Genomic DNA, 15,813 nt, shown 5'->3' on the forward strand with positions numbered 1-15,813 from the left:
CCATCACAATGCATACTGCACATTTTCTTTTATCTACATGTACTAATAAAGAACTTACTAGATTTGGATTCAGGAGGCTTGCATTAGAATCCCAACTAGAACAGTACTGCCTCACTTTAGCTCTCTGCCTTAATTTCCTTATCTGTATTAGCTATCATTTAGGGTTATGAAGAAAGTACTTTGGAAGCAGGGTTGTCCTGATAAATGTTTAAAACCAGTTTCAGGGGGTAGTAAGGAATGTATATAGGATACATTTTTAAGTTTAATCAACATTAACAGTTTCCTTTTCACTTTATATCATTATAAAGCAAGCCCTGATTTGTAATGTTCATCAATTTCTGAGATGTAAATGCTCATTCCAAAAATTTAACAATAAGCTCTCCAGAGGTGCTTCCAGTACATACTACTGTTTGCTAACCACAAAACACAGTTTTTTAATCATTCAAACAATCTTGTTCACCCAAGTAGAACTGTTAGAATTCTTCCTTGCCCAAAAAACATTCTTCCACAGCTTTATGATTCTGTTTATAGCAGGAAATTAATTCTCAAGCAAATCTTCTAAACCGTGTAACATGTTCATGTAATTGAATAATACTTTTAACTGCACTATGGCAAGATCATTGGAATGGAGTAAAGAGATTTGAGTTTTAGATAGTTCTGGTTCACCCACAAGCAGATGGTATGAGCCTGGACAAATCATTTCAATTCTGAGACTCAGTTTCATTATATGTTAAAGAAAGGGATTTGGGTTAAATAACTCTTTAAATTCTTCATGATAACTTTCTATGATTCTAGGTAGTCATTTGTTCACAAATAAATGTTATTTTAAGGCTCAGAAATGAATACTGTTATCTTATTTTTAAGATCTCATTTTACTGTTATATATTCTTTTCTCATTTGGCACCACAAAGGCTTGTAGCTAAAAGTAATGACTGACCGCAAGTAAACTATATAAACTCAGCATATGTTCTTCAGAAATTTATTTGTTTTTGAAAATTAATTTAACAATATTCTGTACACACATTTTAGAGAAACATTTCTGATTTCAAAATTTAAGAACATTTATAAAAAAAAAAAGTGATGCTGTGTTCTTTATACCCTTAATATAAGTAAACAAATAATTCCACAACATGAAGCTAGATATTCTTGTGTCTCATTTTTTAAAACACCCTAACAAATAAAATTTAAAGTCAAAACACTTCTATTTCTACCTAAACAACCTTAAAAAAGGAAAATCAGTAGAGTGTAGCAAAGATTTACAATGCTAAAATAATCAAAATAATTTAAAAGGATTCCACAAATCAGAAAATTCAGAAAAAAAAATCTATCCATAGGAAATTTTTAAATACTGCACAAAGTAGTGTCCTATGACTGAAAACATACAAACAGTGAAAAAAATGGTAAATATAAATAAATACAATTTTTAAAATAAGTGCATAGTTTGGATGAGAGGGGAGAAAGAGGTATTTATGAGGTCCAATGGCCTGATTAGAGAAAAAATACTGATTTGACATGCTTTATTTAAAACACACAACTGAAAAACCTAGCTGTGTGATTAATACCCCTTTTTCAGAATACTTAAAAAACAGTCAAATTCATTCAAATTAAATTAGAATGAACAGTAAATCAAACTTCAAATGGCAACCTCAGATCATGGCTCTTAAATTTTTAAAGGCACATTTTCCTTTACTGTTGTTTTAGAAAAGAGATTTCAAAAAAAATCTGACTCGCCACATTTCTATTTCAAACATGAATGTAAGAAAGGGCAGTAATTATTCAATCTGCTGAAGTTTTGTTCTCTAATATCAAACATTTTGAAGTGTGGCTTTACTTAAGTAATGTTATAAAATGCATTATAACAATGACCCATACTGGGGATCTAAGGGTAGTTCAACTCACAGTCACAAATCCTCCCATCCCCTCTTCCCAATGAAATGTGTGGACATCAGGGAAAGGAGCCTAAATGAAAACAAAATCAAAGACTTAATATCCTCCAACCCAAAGCATCAATTCTCAAAAAACCATAAGCTCAATGGTGATTTAAAAGAGAATTCTTCCTCTACCAATAAATTTAACTTTAAATGTTAGGGGTTATGGGAAGAAAAATTCTGAACCATTAGAAAAGAACAATTTTTGTACTGAAATTGTTTATTTTGGAAGATAATTTAAATTCAATAAACTTTTGAAACTTCAAATACATATTAAGACAGAAATGGAGAAGAAAGATGCAATAAACACCGAGACCTGTTCTCAATATTGGACTGCTGTTTGCTGGAGAGACACTTAGATTTTCTAAGAACTTTTTAATGGTGAAATCTTTGCTGATCCTTAAAAAAGTGGGTTCCACAATACCTAAGGTCAGTGCAGCTGATCTTACAGCTTTATGTTGACAATTACATTGCCAAGTAAAGTTCTTTATCAAAAATCCCATTCAATAATAAGATCGCATTCAAGTACGTACTCTGGTCAAGAAAGTTTTTTACAAATATTTCTGTGGCAGATACAGTAGAATATTTTTCTGAGTAAAAAAGAAAATGGAAAAATAGAAAATAGATAAGCCACTGGTGTACAAATTGATTTTTAATGCCCAAAGGGGCCATGATGAAAACTATTTTTGCTCTTTCATTTAATAATTATCTCTCCCTTTGTAATTGAAACCTCTACTTCCCCTACATAAGTCAAACTAAAACCTTATTCAATAGATAACTTAAGAATAACAGGCTCTGGTAAACACAAAATTGAAATACTTCTGACCCTTGAATCAGTTTCCTTGAACTACCAAAAAAATACAATTTCCTTAATAATTTTATATCCCCCAAAAAAACATGTAGATGGATATGCGGCCTTAATTTTCATTTTACAAAGCTATACAGATTCAGGCCTTTAACTTCCTTTGAAATCAATTTGTTGTATTGTTTGGGGATTCACTTCAACCTAACTTTATGGTTTTATACTTTTCACTCTAGATGCATCTTCAGAAACTCTAAGATCTTCTTCCAAGATTCCTCCTGAGCAATGGCATGGGCTCTACACTGACCCCCACCCAGAATAGGGACTCCCAGCCACCGATCCAAGGCAACTGGAAAAAAGGGACTATTGGGTGGATCAATTCGATGACCTGCATTAGGGTAACTCAGAAGAGTGTAATTTTTTTTCCCATGCTCTTCTAGGCGCTTGATTGCCAAGTCAGCATACAAAGAGCTATTCCACTGTTTGTCATCTTCTCCAACCACAAAAAGAAAATGAGAGTTAGCCTTTTCTATGGGGATAAGGCTGTCACCATAAGCAGGATCCAAGGGGTCTACAAGGGCTTCTTTAACATCATACACTCCTGAGGAAGTGACAGTGATTTTATCCAGGTCAAAGGGAAGCCCTGGAAGGATCACTTGGCCACACTGAAGAGTGGTGCCCGTGTTGGAGATGCACCCATTGATACTGACCACAGCAGCTACATCAGGGAGGAAGGTGGCCATTGAGAAGGCCAGTTCTGCTCCTTTGCCTGATCCAATCACTCCAATTTTGGGACCTTTCACCTTTAAAGAGAAAGAGGGAAAGAGACATAGAGAAGGGGGTGGGAGAAAGGAACAAATGTTAATGAATTACAAAGACTACTGTGTATTGATCTTTACTGACTTGCTTAGTTACTGATTTATTATTCACACAGCATTCATTTATTTTCCTATTTGTGATTAGTGTATTTCCTTCTGCCATACCACTCACCTTTGGGTGATTCTGCACAAATTTAGCAGCCTGAGCAAAATAGTCAAGATTTAAATCTTTCATGATGGGAGGTAGATCTTCAAAAGCAAAATATGGCAAAGCTAGGGTAGCAAAGCCTCGACAAGCAAGAAGACTAGCTCGAAATTCATGTAGTCCCCCTTCGTCACCGAACATGTCAATCACACCAGGAAATGGACCATCCCCTACAAAAGCAAGGATAAAATGTAAGATGACAATGTTGTTTTTGATCTCATATAGAAGAATCTTTGAAACATTTAAAGGCCAATATTTTGCTAAATATGATATTTAAGTACAGCTTTAAGCTTTATTGCTTGTTCTTAATTTACATTTTGCTTTGACTTCCATTAACAAGTACAGGTATTCAAATACAAGAATAAAAACATGAGAAAAAAGGAACACATGATATAAAATGAAACCACTCTCCCCTAAAGAAATGATAAATTACTGCATTTGTCTATAATTTCTATTATTTATCCATCAAAAGAAACGTCTCTGTTTACTATATAGCAGCAACAAATGTAATGCTGGAGAAACTGAAGCAAGATAGAGATTAGAGAATTTTTAATATTTTATTTGAATTTCTGAGAGGGCAGATCAAAATCCATTTGTCCCCCCAGGGCTGAATTGGACTTTAGTCTCAAAAAAGTCAGCATCGAATGTGAGATCCCAATGATTTTTATATGGCTCTAATGATCAGGGGAGGCAAAGGCAAGGGGTGGACTCCAAATACTGGTGAGCTTGGGAATTTCCAGGAAGGGATGATCAATTTGGTTCTGATAGGTTGGGGATAGGATCACAAATTCTTGATAACTTAGGAGAACTTAGGAGCCAGGATGCCTGAAATAGAAGATCTTCCCCTTAGCTGAGATTAAGCATTTACAGAATAGCCAGGCCCAAGTTATATCAGTCCTAATAATCAGGAAAGGGGGGGGTTGCAACCTGGGGGACTGAGGCAAAATAATTCAGGGAAACTGAGGCAAGACAATTTGGGGAAACTGAGGCAGAACAATAAAAGGAAATTGTGGCATAACACAACCATACTTTTTTTGTTGTTTGCTCTAAGAATCTGTTGCTGTTTTGTCTCTATTTTTTGTCTTTTTATTTTATCTCTTTATTGTCTCTTTATTCTTTGGGTTCATTCCCCTCTGGGCTGAATTGACTTTCTAGACTTTCCCTATCAAGTCCCAAAAACCTCTTCACAGTGAAAGTTCACTGCATCTCTGCAGCTTCTGACTGGCTGGTTCCCCCCAGAACTTGCATTTTGAGGAAGGAGGTCTGCGCAAGTCACGTCTTTCTTCCTCTCTTGAACCGTACTAGTCTCCCTAGCGGTTCTCTCCTCTGCTCCTACATCAGTACCTTCCTTCATCTTTCACCTTTTCTTTTTTTCTCCCAATCCCTACCTTTTCAGTTTCTTTTAATATGCTGCCTTCCCCTATTAGTATGTAAACCTCTTTAAGGCAGGGACTATCTTTCTTTCATCTTGTATGTATATTCCCAAGCATTAGCACTGTACCAAGCACTTAGAAAGCACTTAATTGTTTGCTTATTGGACTTGATTCTGCTTGTTTCACTCCAGATAATTTTCTATAGCTATTTATATATGCCCTTTAAAATTCTTCATATTCATAATCTTGGGGGGAGGGGAAGAATAGGTGCTATAATTTTAATATTGTATACCAGAGGTGTCAAATACACAGTCCCCAGACTACATGTGACCTACAACTCTCCCAAGAGCAGCCCTAATGTAGTTTCTTTGTGATTTTATATATAAACATGTTGTTTTCTAAGTCACCGAAATCCTTATGGACAGTGTAGTATTTTCTATTTCTGAGTTTGACACTGCTTGTGTCCACTGAAACCCCTTCTATGCAAACCTGTGATTTCCAGTCTTGGAAAGCTGTTCTGAGGTACACTGATAGATTAAATAATTTGTCTAGGGTCACAGAGTCAGTATGTATCAGAAGCAGACCTTGAACCCAGCTCTCTTACTAGTACATTATAATGCCTCTCATAAGTTCTTATGATATAATATTTTATTGTATTCACATACCACCATCTGTTTAGCCTGATCTAATGTAAAATGTTTCTGAACTAAAAGCCAATTCTTTATTGATAAACACTTAGTGTATGTCCAATTTTTTGACATCACAAATATGTTAAACATGTCAAGAACATCTTTGGAAATTGATCTCTCCCCTGTCAATAATAACCTTGGGGGTATATTCTCTACAGCAGAACCACTGAATCAAAGGATATGCTCACTCCTAACTCTGTCATTCCATACTGCTTCTGATTTCCAAAGAGGACCAATTCACAATCCTACCAGCAGAGTAATATCAAGTCTGTTTTACCCCAGCATTACCAGTTGTCATCTTTTATCTTGTCAATTTGGGGCAGAGTTGCTTTAATTTGTATGTCTGATTAGAGATTTTGATTATTTTTTTCACTAGACTGTTGATAGCTTACATTCCTTTAGAGAATTGTGTACTTGTTCCTTTGACAACTTAACTATAAAATAGTTCATGCTGACAAGTGTCAGTTCTTTATATATTCTGAATGTCACATTTGTTTTCAATCATTTGATGCACTAATTTCCCCAATGTTTCATTCTTTGATTCTAGATTCATTGGTTTATTTTATACAAAAGCATTTTATTTTTATGCAATCAAATTCAAGTATTTCCTCCCATAATTTTCTGAGTCACAATTTAAAAATTTATCCCCTTCCCAGCATTGTGAAAGTTTTAATCATCTCCTGTTTTCTAGCTTTTTATGATGTTTTAAAAACTATGTTATTGGTATATGTGTGGGTGTGTAGGAGTGTGTTGATCAGGTCTCTTCTAAATGTTTGCTAATAATTTTTGCTGAATAGTGACTATTTCCTCCAGTGATTTGTGATTCAAGTATACTGAGTACTTTACCATCTAAATCTGGCTCTAACTCATTACTAGCTAATCTATTCATTGATCTGTTAATCTATTTTGTAAAAATCTAGTACAAGATAGTTGTAAAATAATTATTAATTTGTTGTGTAAATTGAAATCTAAGATGCAAAGTCCCAATTCTTCCTTTTTAACTGATTGATTTCCTCTGATATTTTGGACTTTTTGCTTGTCCATATGAATTATGATTTCATCTAATCCTTTGTCCAATGGGTATTTTAATAGAAATAACAATATGCCTGTAAATTATTTTGGTTTTATGATTCTGGCCCTCATTTAGTCTTTCAGAGTTCTAGGCAGCTCTCAGATTGTAGGTCACAGAGAAGATGCCAATCTGAATTAGTAGTTCTGTTATAGATGAAGAAAGAATTTTCTAAGGTTTCTCTGTTACGTGTAATTCTGGCTTCTGGGTTCAAATAAAGACTTCTATTGTAATGAAACTTCTATTCCTAATTATTTTAGTGTTTTGCCAAAAGTTCTTTTTCTGCATCAATCGATAAGATAGAATTTAAAATATATTGTTAATTCAACTTCTGCTGTTTTTTTGCTACTAAGCCATATTTACATTCCTGGCATAAGTCCTTCTTGGTCATATGAACAATTTAAAAAATATACCATTATGGAGCAGTAATGAATTGAATCAGCTATACCCAGCTAAAGAACTCTGGGAAATGAGTGTAAACCATTACATAGAATTCCCAATCCTTCTATTTTTGTCCGCCTGCATTTTTTATTTCCTTCACAGGTTAATTGTACATTATTTCAAAGTCAGATTCTTCTTGTGCAGCAAAATAACTGTACGGACATTTATACATATATTGTATTTAACATATACTTTAACATATTAAACATGTATTGGTCTATCTGCCATCTGGGGGAGAAGATGGGGGGGAGGAGGGGGAAAAATGGAATAAAAGGTTTGCAATTGTCAATGCTGAAAAATTACCCATGTATATACCTTGTAAATAAAAAGCTATAATAAAAAAAAAGTATATATATATATATATACATACTATTATATTTCCAGTGATATTTTTGCATTCAGTATTCATTAATAATATTGGTTTATAAGAGTTTTTTTTTAAATGATTCGAAGATCTACAAGGCTTAAAAATTTGGTAGAATGCCACCTTTTTTAGTCTTGAAAACAATTTATATAGTATCAGACTTATTTGGATTTTGATAGAATTTGTTTGGGAATCCATTTGCATGTGTGTATGTATGTGTATTTGCACTGTAATTCATTAATATGTGTGTTTGTGTGTGTGTGTGTGTGTGTGTGTGTGTGTGTGTATTTGCACTGTGATTCATTAATGTTTTTTTCTAATGACATTTCATTGGACTGATCAATTTGGGCAATTTATATTTTTATGAATACCATCTAATTTTTTTTTACATTCTCAGTTTTCATAGCATATGATTACATGTGCTATATGCTATTTTTCTTTTTACTATTCTTCACCATTCAATTAAGGGGTTTTTGCCCTCATTTTTTTTTTTAATTTCAGTAATTTGAATTTCTTTTCTCTTATTTAGCTAATTAGTTAAATCATTTGCCTAATGATTTGCCCTAGACTAAAAATTTTATTTATTTTAATTTAGTTGTATGTAGTTTGCTTTTAAGTCTTTTGTCTAAGTGATAACTTCTTTTAAGTTTATTTTAGTTGCATTAATGTTGATTTTCTCATTTTAAAAATTGAACTCATCTCATTAACCTTATCTTTTTTTCTATTGTTAGTATAAATATATAAATTTGCCTCTAAGAATTACTTTTGCTGCAACCCATAAACTTTGGAATGTTACATTATTATCTTATGAAGAAGAATCATGGATTATTATGAGCAGTATTGCCTCATAAAGGAGAAAGAAGCAGTAGAAGATAAAATAATCCTAAAGAAAACTTAGCAAGATAACTAAAGGAGCAAAGTCATCTCAAGGGCATTTAAGGAGAAAATCAGAAAAAGGGATACAAACAGAAGAAATATGGTAAATATTTGCAATATTTATCACAAGAAATTAAAGATTTACACCTTAAAATCATTGTCCTTAATATATTTATGGAGAAAGTAGAAATTACACAAGAGAACAAAAATGGGGGAGGGGAAATCTAAATTAAATGAAATATAGAGAGAACAGATCCCAAGCTGTAAATTTGTGGTGTCAAACTCAGAAATAGGGACCACAAAACTATATATAAGGATGCCTGTTGGACATATAATTCACTTAGAAAGCCACATATTAATATTATCTATGTATTATTGTATTTTTATTTGTTTTGTTAAATATTTCCCAATGATTATTTTTACTTAAGCAGCTCTCGGGAGTAGTAGAGGTTATAATGCTACCTGTTTGATGTGTACTAAAGATATGGACTGTGAGGGTCCAGAGGTACCAATTTGGAAGGTAACAGATGTGGACATTTTTGATATCAAAAAGATGACCAAGAAAACACCAACAACTACAAATCTTTCCCATTAAAATAAAATTCGTATGAAGATAATATGGTTATATAAATTTAAGGCATCTTGATGAGGGCATTTTGCAAATGCCTAATTTTGCAAATAATATTCAACAATGCACATTACCATCCAACAACTGCCTGAAAGATATAAATAACTGTTTGCTGCAGTTTTTCTTAAAGGTTTGCCTCTTCCCCTTTTTTGTTTTAGAGAATGAATATCCCAACAAGGGAAGAAATGTGGTGGCCACTCACTAAATTAATGTTGACTTGATGTTTTCCTATGATTTTTGGTTATTAGAAGTACAGCAGCAAAATATATATACTAAAATTCTAAGTATAAGGCAAATTTTTCTAGTTTGTCTTTCAAACATAGTTTCACTCAACTTTTCACATAATAATAATCCACAATAGCATATCCAATAATTTACACACATAATAATTGTCCATTTTAATTGACACAGCTGCAAATTGCAATAATCTTTCTGGGATTCTGTCTAGCTTGAGTTACACTGGTGATATTTCACCCCCACTCAGATAAAAAAAAATTCTTTTTAAACTAAATTACTCTTAGTTTACTTGTATAGAAAATTTCATGATCTGAATTATGACTCACTTTGACTTCCAGTAAATTATGTTCCAGCTCTCACCATTATTCCCCTCTCCCCAGTTAATAATTCTGGAAGAAATAAAATAGAGTACCTTATGGTAGGTGATGCTTTTTTTTTTGGGGGGGGGCTAACCTTTGGGATTCTCTCTTTACAAGTGAATCTCTGTAGTGGGATAACAATAAATATGGGTGAATTAAATGTGGCATTTCTCTTTAGGACATCTAGTGAATTCTATCGGTCTGATATGGGCAAATTTTCTTGATCAATTTCCTTCTTAATGGTGATTAGATTCTGTATTTTTCCCAGAAAACCCACAATTTTCTGAACTCTCTGAGCACCATCTTCCAGAGCTATTATCTTTACTTGTAGTGTCTTCTACTTTGTTCTACTATGTTCTTTGATCTGGTTTTGGTGCATTTTCCAACCTGAGATTTTTATTTCCCACTAATTCCATCCTTCATTCCAATTTTCCACCACCGTAACTTTTATAAGTTTGACTTATTCCCTCTTTATTGATATCATATCTCATTAGAGAAGCCAAATGTTATTTTATTGACAATAGATTATTCTTCATTTCCTTTAAAGCACTTACAATTCAGTCTGTTGTGTTTTAGGTTAGGTTCAGCTTCATATCTAGGGTAACTATTTTCTTCTGATGACTTATCTATAGATCTTTTAACTTATGTAATTTTTAATCATATTGTAGTTTCTTTCTGATGTTTAGTCATTCCTTAGTTCTCTGAAAAGATATTCTCTTTGCAGGCCTTTTACTCTCCATCTTTCCTCTCCTTTCTATTATGTATTGTCACTACTGGGGGTTAGGGGAAAGAATGGAGGAATGAAAAAATGAGTTCTATGACCTCTCTCTCCACCTTCTTGCTAGAACATCACAATCTTTAACTTTTTTCCCTATCTTTTCAATCTCTATTTGGATTGGAAGGAATCCTGACTGAAATAAATACTTTACTTAAGAGTTATTATGAAAAAGCATTTTAAAAGCAAATTTAAAATTCCTAGTTTTATACAAGATATGAAAGGCTAGGGACTGGACTGAGTTCAAATCTCTTCTCATACACTTAACACTTCCTAGCTGTGTTACTCTGGGCAAGTCACTTAACCCTAACTGCCTGGGGAGGGGGGGAAGATGTGAGAGGCTGTGTAAACAAATTATTTTTTTTAGAACACATCACTTAACTGTAATTTATCTTCATTTCTTCATCTAGCAAATGACATCTACCTAACAACATTGTTATGAAGATAAAATGAGATATTTGTAGTATATTATTATAGAACCACATAATTAAAAGAAAAAAAAAGACATAGTCCCCCAAATCAATGGGGTGAAAGATGTGCCAAAAATCTCTACACTTATTCTATTCACAGGATCACAGATTTAGAATTGAAAGGGATTTGGGGGGATCATCTAATCCAATAATTCTCTCTCTCTCTCTTTTTTTTTTTTTTTTTTTTTCTGAGGCTGGGGTTAAGTGACTTGCCCAGGGTCACATAGCTAGGAAGTGTTAAGTATCTGAGACCAAATTTGAACTCGGGTCCTCCTGAATTCAGGGCTGGTGCTCTATCCACTGTGCCACCTAGCTGCCCCCAATCCAGTAATTCTCAAAGGGTATGCCTCAAAACTTTCCTATACCCTGAGTCCTCCATATCCTCTAGCAGAGAAGAACTGCCTGTTCTTCTCAGTTTGGTTTCAAGAAAGTCACAATAACAGCTCTATCCATGCTTCTGATTAGAGGCCTGGAGAAGTAACAAAAAAGTAGAGTGAAGGAGAGGAGTTAATGATAGTAATAGCAGCTAGCATTTATATAGTAACTATCTGTGCAAATGTTATCTCATCTGATTCTCACAAGAGCCCTAGAAGGTTGTTACTATTATCATCTCCAGTTTACAGTTAAGGAAAGTGAGGAAAACAGAGATCAAGTGACTTGCCCAAAATCATACTGCTAAGGCTGAATTTGAGTTCGGGTCTTGCCTGCAGGCCCACAGTTCTATCCACCTTGCTGACTCTTAGGAGAGTCAGGGAATCCCAAGTTCTGGATAGCAGGTCTGGAACCCTTCCTTGTTGCCAACTTAAACATAGTGTGCCACAATTTCTCACAGCAAAGAATGTTGTGCTGTGAGCAGAAAAAAAGTCTGAGAATGGGATCTACTTCAATCCTTTCATTTTACAAATGTGAAAAGCAGCCCAGAGAGGTCCAGTGATTAGCAGGCATTATGGCACAAACTAGAATTTTCCACTTAGGTCCTTAAAACTCTAAATTTAATGGGTTTTTTTTTTGTTTGTTTTTTTAAGGAACTAAACTGCATACCAAAGAAAAAGACTTAATTATTTTCTGAACTGTTAGATTTAATGCTATGTAAATGTCACGTGCAGAAAGGTAGTGCTTGGAATGCATGATAGACCCGGTTTTAAAATAGCTGAGACAGAATCCTGGCTTTGACATTCATTCACTAACACTGTGACCTGGAATAAATAACTTAATTGCAATTTCCTTGTCTGTAAAATGAAGGAATTCAACCACATGATATCCTTTTCAACTCAATATACTTTTGACCAACTGGAGTGCAAGCCTCTCTTGCTTCCAAATTTGTATGGCTAATCCCTTTTCTGCCCTCTAGCCCTGGAGTCACAGGTTATTTAATAATTTAATCAGAGACCTATAGGCAAGCTCCCAAGTGACCACCTCCTCCTCCCCATTTTGATTTCAGTTCAGAATAAACAGGCTAAGAGAGAAGCCTCTATTTTGCCTTCAGTTCATTCTCCCCTCAGCCTCTTAGAATTCCTGGATTCTTTCAGGTTCAGTTTAGACACCATGTCCCTCTGGAAGCCTTTCCTCTTTCTTCCAATTCTCAGCCTGTTCTCCTCCTTAAATAACTGTGTAAATGGTGGTGTAGTGGATAGAGCACTGGACCTGCAATCAGCACTACCAGAGTTCAAATCTGACCTCAGCCAGCTCCAATTCTCAAAGTGTAAAGCAGGAATAAGAATAGCACCTATTTCCTAGGTAAGTGAATGGAGAAAATACCTAGGAGATAGGTGCTATTATTTACCCTTATTTTGTGAGGATCACCTGGAAGTCCCCTCTGAACTTTTCCTTGGCTCAAATCCCGACTTCCACCTGAAGCGTTCTCCACTCCTCTTAATTCCAGGGCTTTCCCTCTGCTAATTATTTCCCATTTATCCCAGATGTGTGTGTGTGTATACACATGAGTATGCTGTCTCCCTTTTTGGATTGTAAGCTTAAAACAGGAACAATCTTCTGCTTCTTGTATCCCTAACACTCAGCACAGTGCCTACCCTAATATTGCCCATAAATGTTTACTAATTGGTTTCCCTCTTTTATTTATTTCCTATTATTCCAGCAAATAGGTTGCTTTGCATACATTTGCATGTCTCCCCTCAGTAAGCAAGCACCTCGAGGACAGAGACCGGCTTTGGTTTCTTTGACTACCTCCAGAATTTAGTACGCAGTGCCTGGCCCTATAACCGGTGCATGGGATTTACTGATTTGCTTTCTCTTTCAATTACTTCCTATCTACCTTGCTTTGTATATATGCAAAGGTCGTCTCCTCCTTTAGACTATAAGCTCCACGGGTGCAAAGCTGTCCTTTTCTTTCGGTAGCACTTATCAGTATCTGCTTACGGACCCATTTTTCCATTTTTAATTATTTCTTATTTATCCAATATGTGGCCCAGCACAGAGCAGGCACTAATAAATATTGACTAATATTTGCAATATGCGCTTTGGAAACCTTAAAAGGTTCTATAACTATTCAAAGCCCCTCGAGGGCAGGAGTCCCTGCATCACCGCACCTAGAGAATGCCTGCGAAATCGGACTGCATCTCGGTGGGGTCTCCTAGCAAACCCCGCTGTGCATCCCCTACCGAAAGAAAGCGCTGCTTACTGCCGGAGCGAAAGGGGGCTACGGGAGCAAGGCCTCACGCACCTGGGGGCAGGAAGAAGGACCCTCGGACGGTGCCCTCGCGGACCCTGATGGCCCGTATCTCGGGGGTGGCGTACCAGCGCTCCACCCTGGCCGAGGCCAGCACCTGGCCCAGCAGCAGCCCGGTCTGGTTGTGCGCCTGGTGCACGGTCACCTCGAGCTTGAGAGGCTTCTTGAGCACACTGCGCTGCACCATGCGGATGTAGGGGTTTTCCATGCCGGCCGGGGTCAGGCTCCACATCAGCCCCATGGGCTCCACGCCCGTGTAGTCGCCGCCCTGAGAGGGGTCCTTGGTCAGGTCCAGCGCCCCGATGCTGTCGGCCTCGTAATGGGCGCACGACTGGAAGAGGCGGCCGTAGTAGCTGACGGCCAGTGCCCGCACCGTCACGGGCTCGCCGGGGCTCAAGCCCTGCACCTGGATGTGCAGCGGCTCGTCCGCCAGGCCCACCGGGGGCGACACGCTCAACGTCACGCCCTTCTGGGCGCCGCTGGGGGACGCCGAGAGGGTGCGCAGGGGCTGCCGGCCGAAGCCCGACAAGGCTCGGAACGCGGCCCCGGCCGACCGCCACATGCTGCCGCCGGCTGGTGACGGGCGCCTGGAACGGACACGACCCCGGCACGCTCCGAGGGACGACGCCGCCGCCGCAGTAGAGGAGGGGAGTCAGGCCCGGAGCGCAGGCCAGCTCTAACGCCGCCCCACCTGCGGGGCCGGGATGTGGTACTGCTGCACCGCCCACCACCCCGCCCCCCCGCCCTCGGCCCGTTCCCCGCGTCGGCGCGTGCGCCCCTTCCTTTCTCCAGGTCTGCTGCGCCGGCAGCCGAGCAGGGTCAGCCTGGGGAGAGGAGCTGAGGGAGGGAGCTCCCGGGTTGGGGGAAGGGCCTCCCAGCCTCCACGCCTGGACTTGGGAAAGCATCTCTTCCAGCCCCTTCCGTTTAACTTCGGTAGAAATCCGAAGCGGTAGCACGCTCAAGGTCAGAGGTGCCAGTATCGGCAGGAGGCACTTTTGTGGGGCCTTCATTTTCATGAAAAATGTTTAATGATAAAATTCTGGCGAAAACTACGGAAGACTTCCGATGGTCAATAGGAATTCAAGTCTCTTTTAAATTAGAAGCCGAGGTACCTTTACATTTTTGTATTCTACCTAGTAGGGATTAACTTTAGATTGGGACTTAAAAATGATTGTCCATATTGTCAGGGAATTGTCACCTTGCAAATAGGCTTTGGCTAAATCTAGTAAGAATTGTGCTCATTCTGTTTCAACAGATGGCCACATTCAGTATCTTCCCAACCAAAGCTATCATTGAACACTCCCTTCCTTCCAACACACGCAGACGCACAAAGAAAATGTCTCAGGACAAATTTTGAACTCGGGAAGATCGGCCTTCCTGACTTCCTGCCCTCTAACCACTACGGGCCTAGCTGCCTGTACACGGTCCGCATTCATGTATTCTTGTCTCCCCATCAGCTTGGGAGCTCGCGAGGTGAGGGATTGCCTTTTACCTCTGTCTCGGGCCAGCTAGCACCGAAGGCACTTACATGTTTGAGTGTTGTCTCCAGAGGTATCTTTTGCAGCTTTTTCGATCCCCAGCACTTAGGACAGAGCCTGGCACATTGTAGGAGCTTAATGAATGATTGATTGATTGATTGATGGAGGTTGGGAATGAAAAGCAAGAAGAGAAGCAAGTTGCACAGTGGGCTTCTCTTGAAGAAGGCAGAAATTTAGCTGTGTGGCTTCCCCTCCATTCCTGTGGAAGTAAAAGGAATCTGTGATTTGGGGATGTAAAAATTTTTTTGGATGTAAGTGGGGCCTTCGGTAAAGCTCCAGGGTGTCCATGAGGGGACACTTTTCCAGTTCTGGTTATATCAAACTCAGGAGGTTACATGAAGGTTGCTCCCTTCATGGCTCTTCAAGAGCTGATTCTGTTATGCTCCTTCAACTACATAATTAATTTCATCCCCAGCTCCAGAAATGCTCCTAGGGGTCAAGTCCTCAATATTTTTCACTGAAAGTACTTTTTTTTGCTGCTGACTCCACTGTCTTGTGTTTGTTTAGAAGGCAACTGAGTGGAAGGTGACCCTAAGGTCATCACACTCTCCAGAG

General features: G+C 37.7%; 1 protein-coding gene across 1 annotated transcript; it reads right to left on the reverse strand.

Annotated features, from left to right (window-relative positions):
* Nucleotides 1–965: 965 nt before the first annotated feature.
* Nucleotides 966–14,475, reverse strand: LOC141556247 (acyl-coenzyme A thioesterase 1-like). The gene is made up of 3 exons (XM_074290065.1): nucleotides 13,715–14,475; nucleotides 3,721–3,923; nucleotides 966–3,533 (listed from the first exon to the last, which is right to left on the reverse strand). The coding sequence occupies exons 1-3, from the start codon at nucleotides 14,280–14,282 to the stop codon at nucleotides 2,958–2,960; spliced, it is 1,347 nt and encodes a 448-aa protein (XP_074146166.1). The 5' UTR covers nucleotides 14,283–14,475; the 3' UTR covers nucleotides 966–2,957.
* Nucleotides 14,476–15,813: the final 1,338 nt, after the last annotated feature.

Source organism: Sminthopsis crassicaudata, chromosome 2, assembly GCF_048593235.1.
Source record: "Sminthopsis crassicaudata isolate SCR6 chromosome 2, ASM4859323v1, whole genome shotgun sequence".
Classification (NCBI taxonomy): Eukaryota; Metazoa; Chordata; class Mammalia; order Dasyuromorphia; family Dasyuridae; genus Sminthopsis; species Sminthopsis crassicaudata.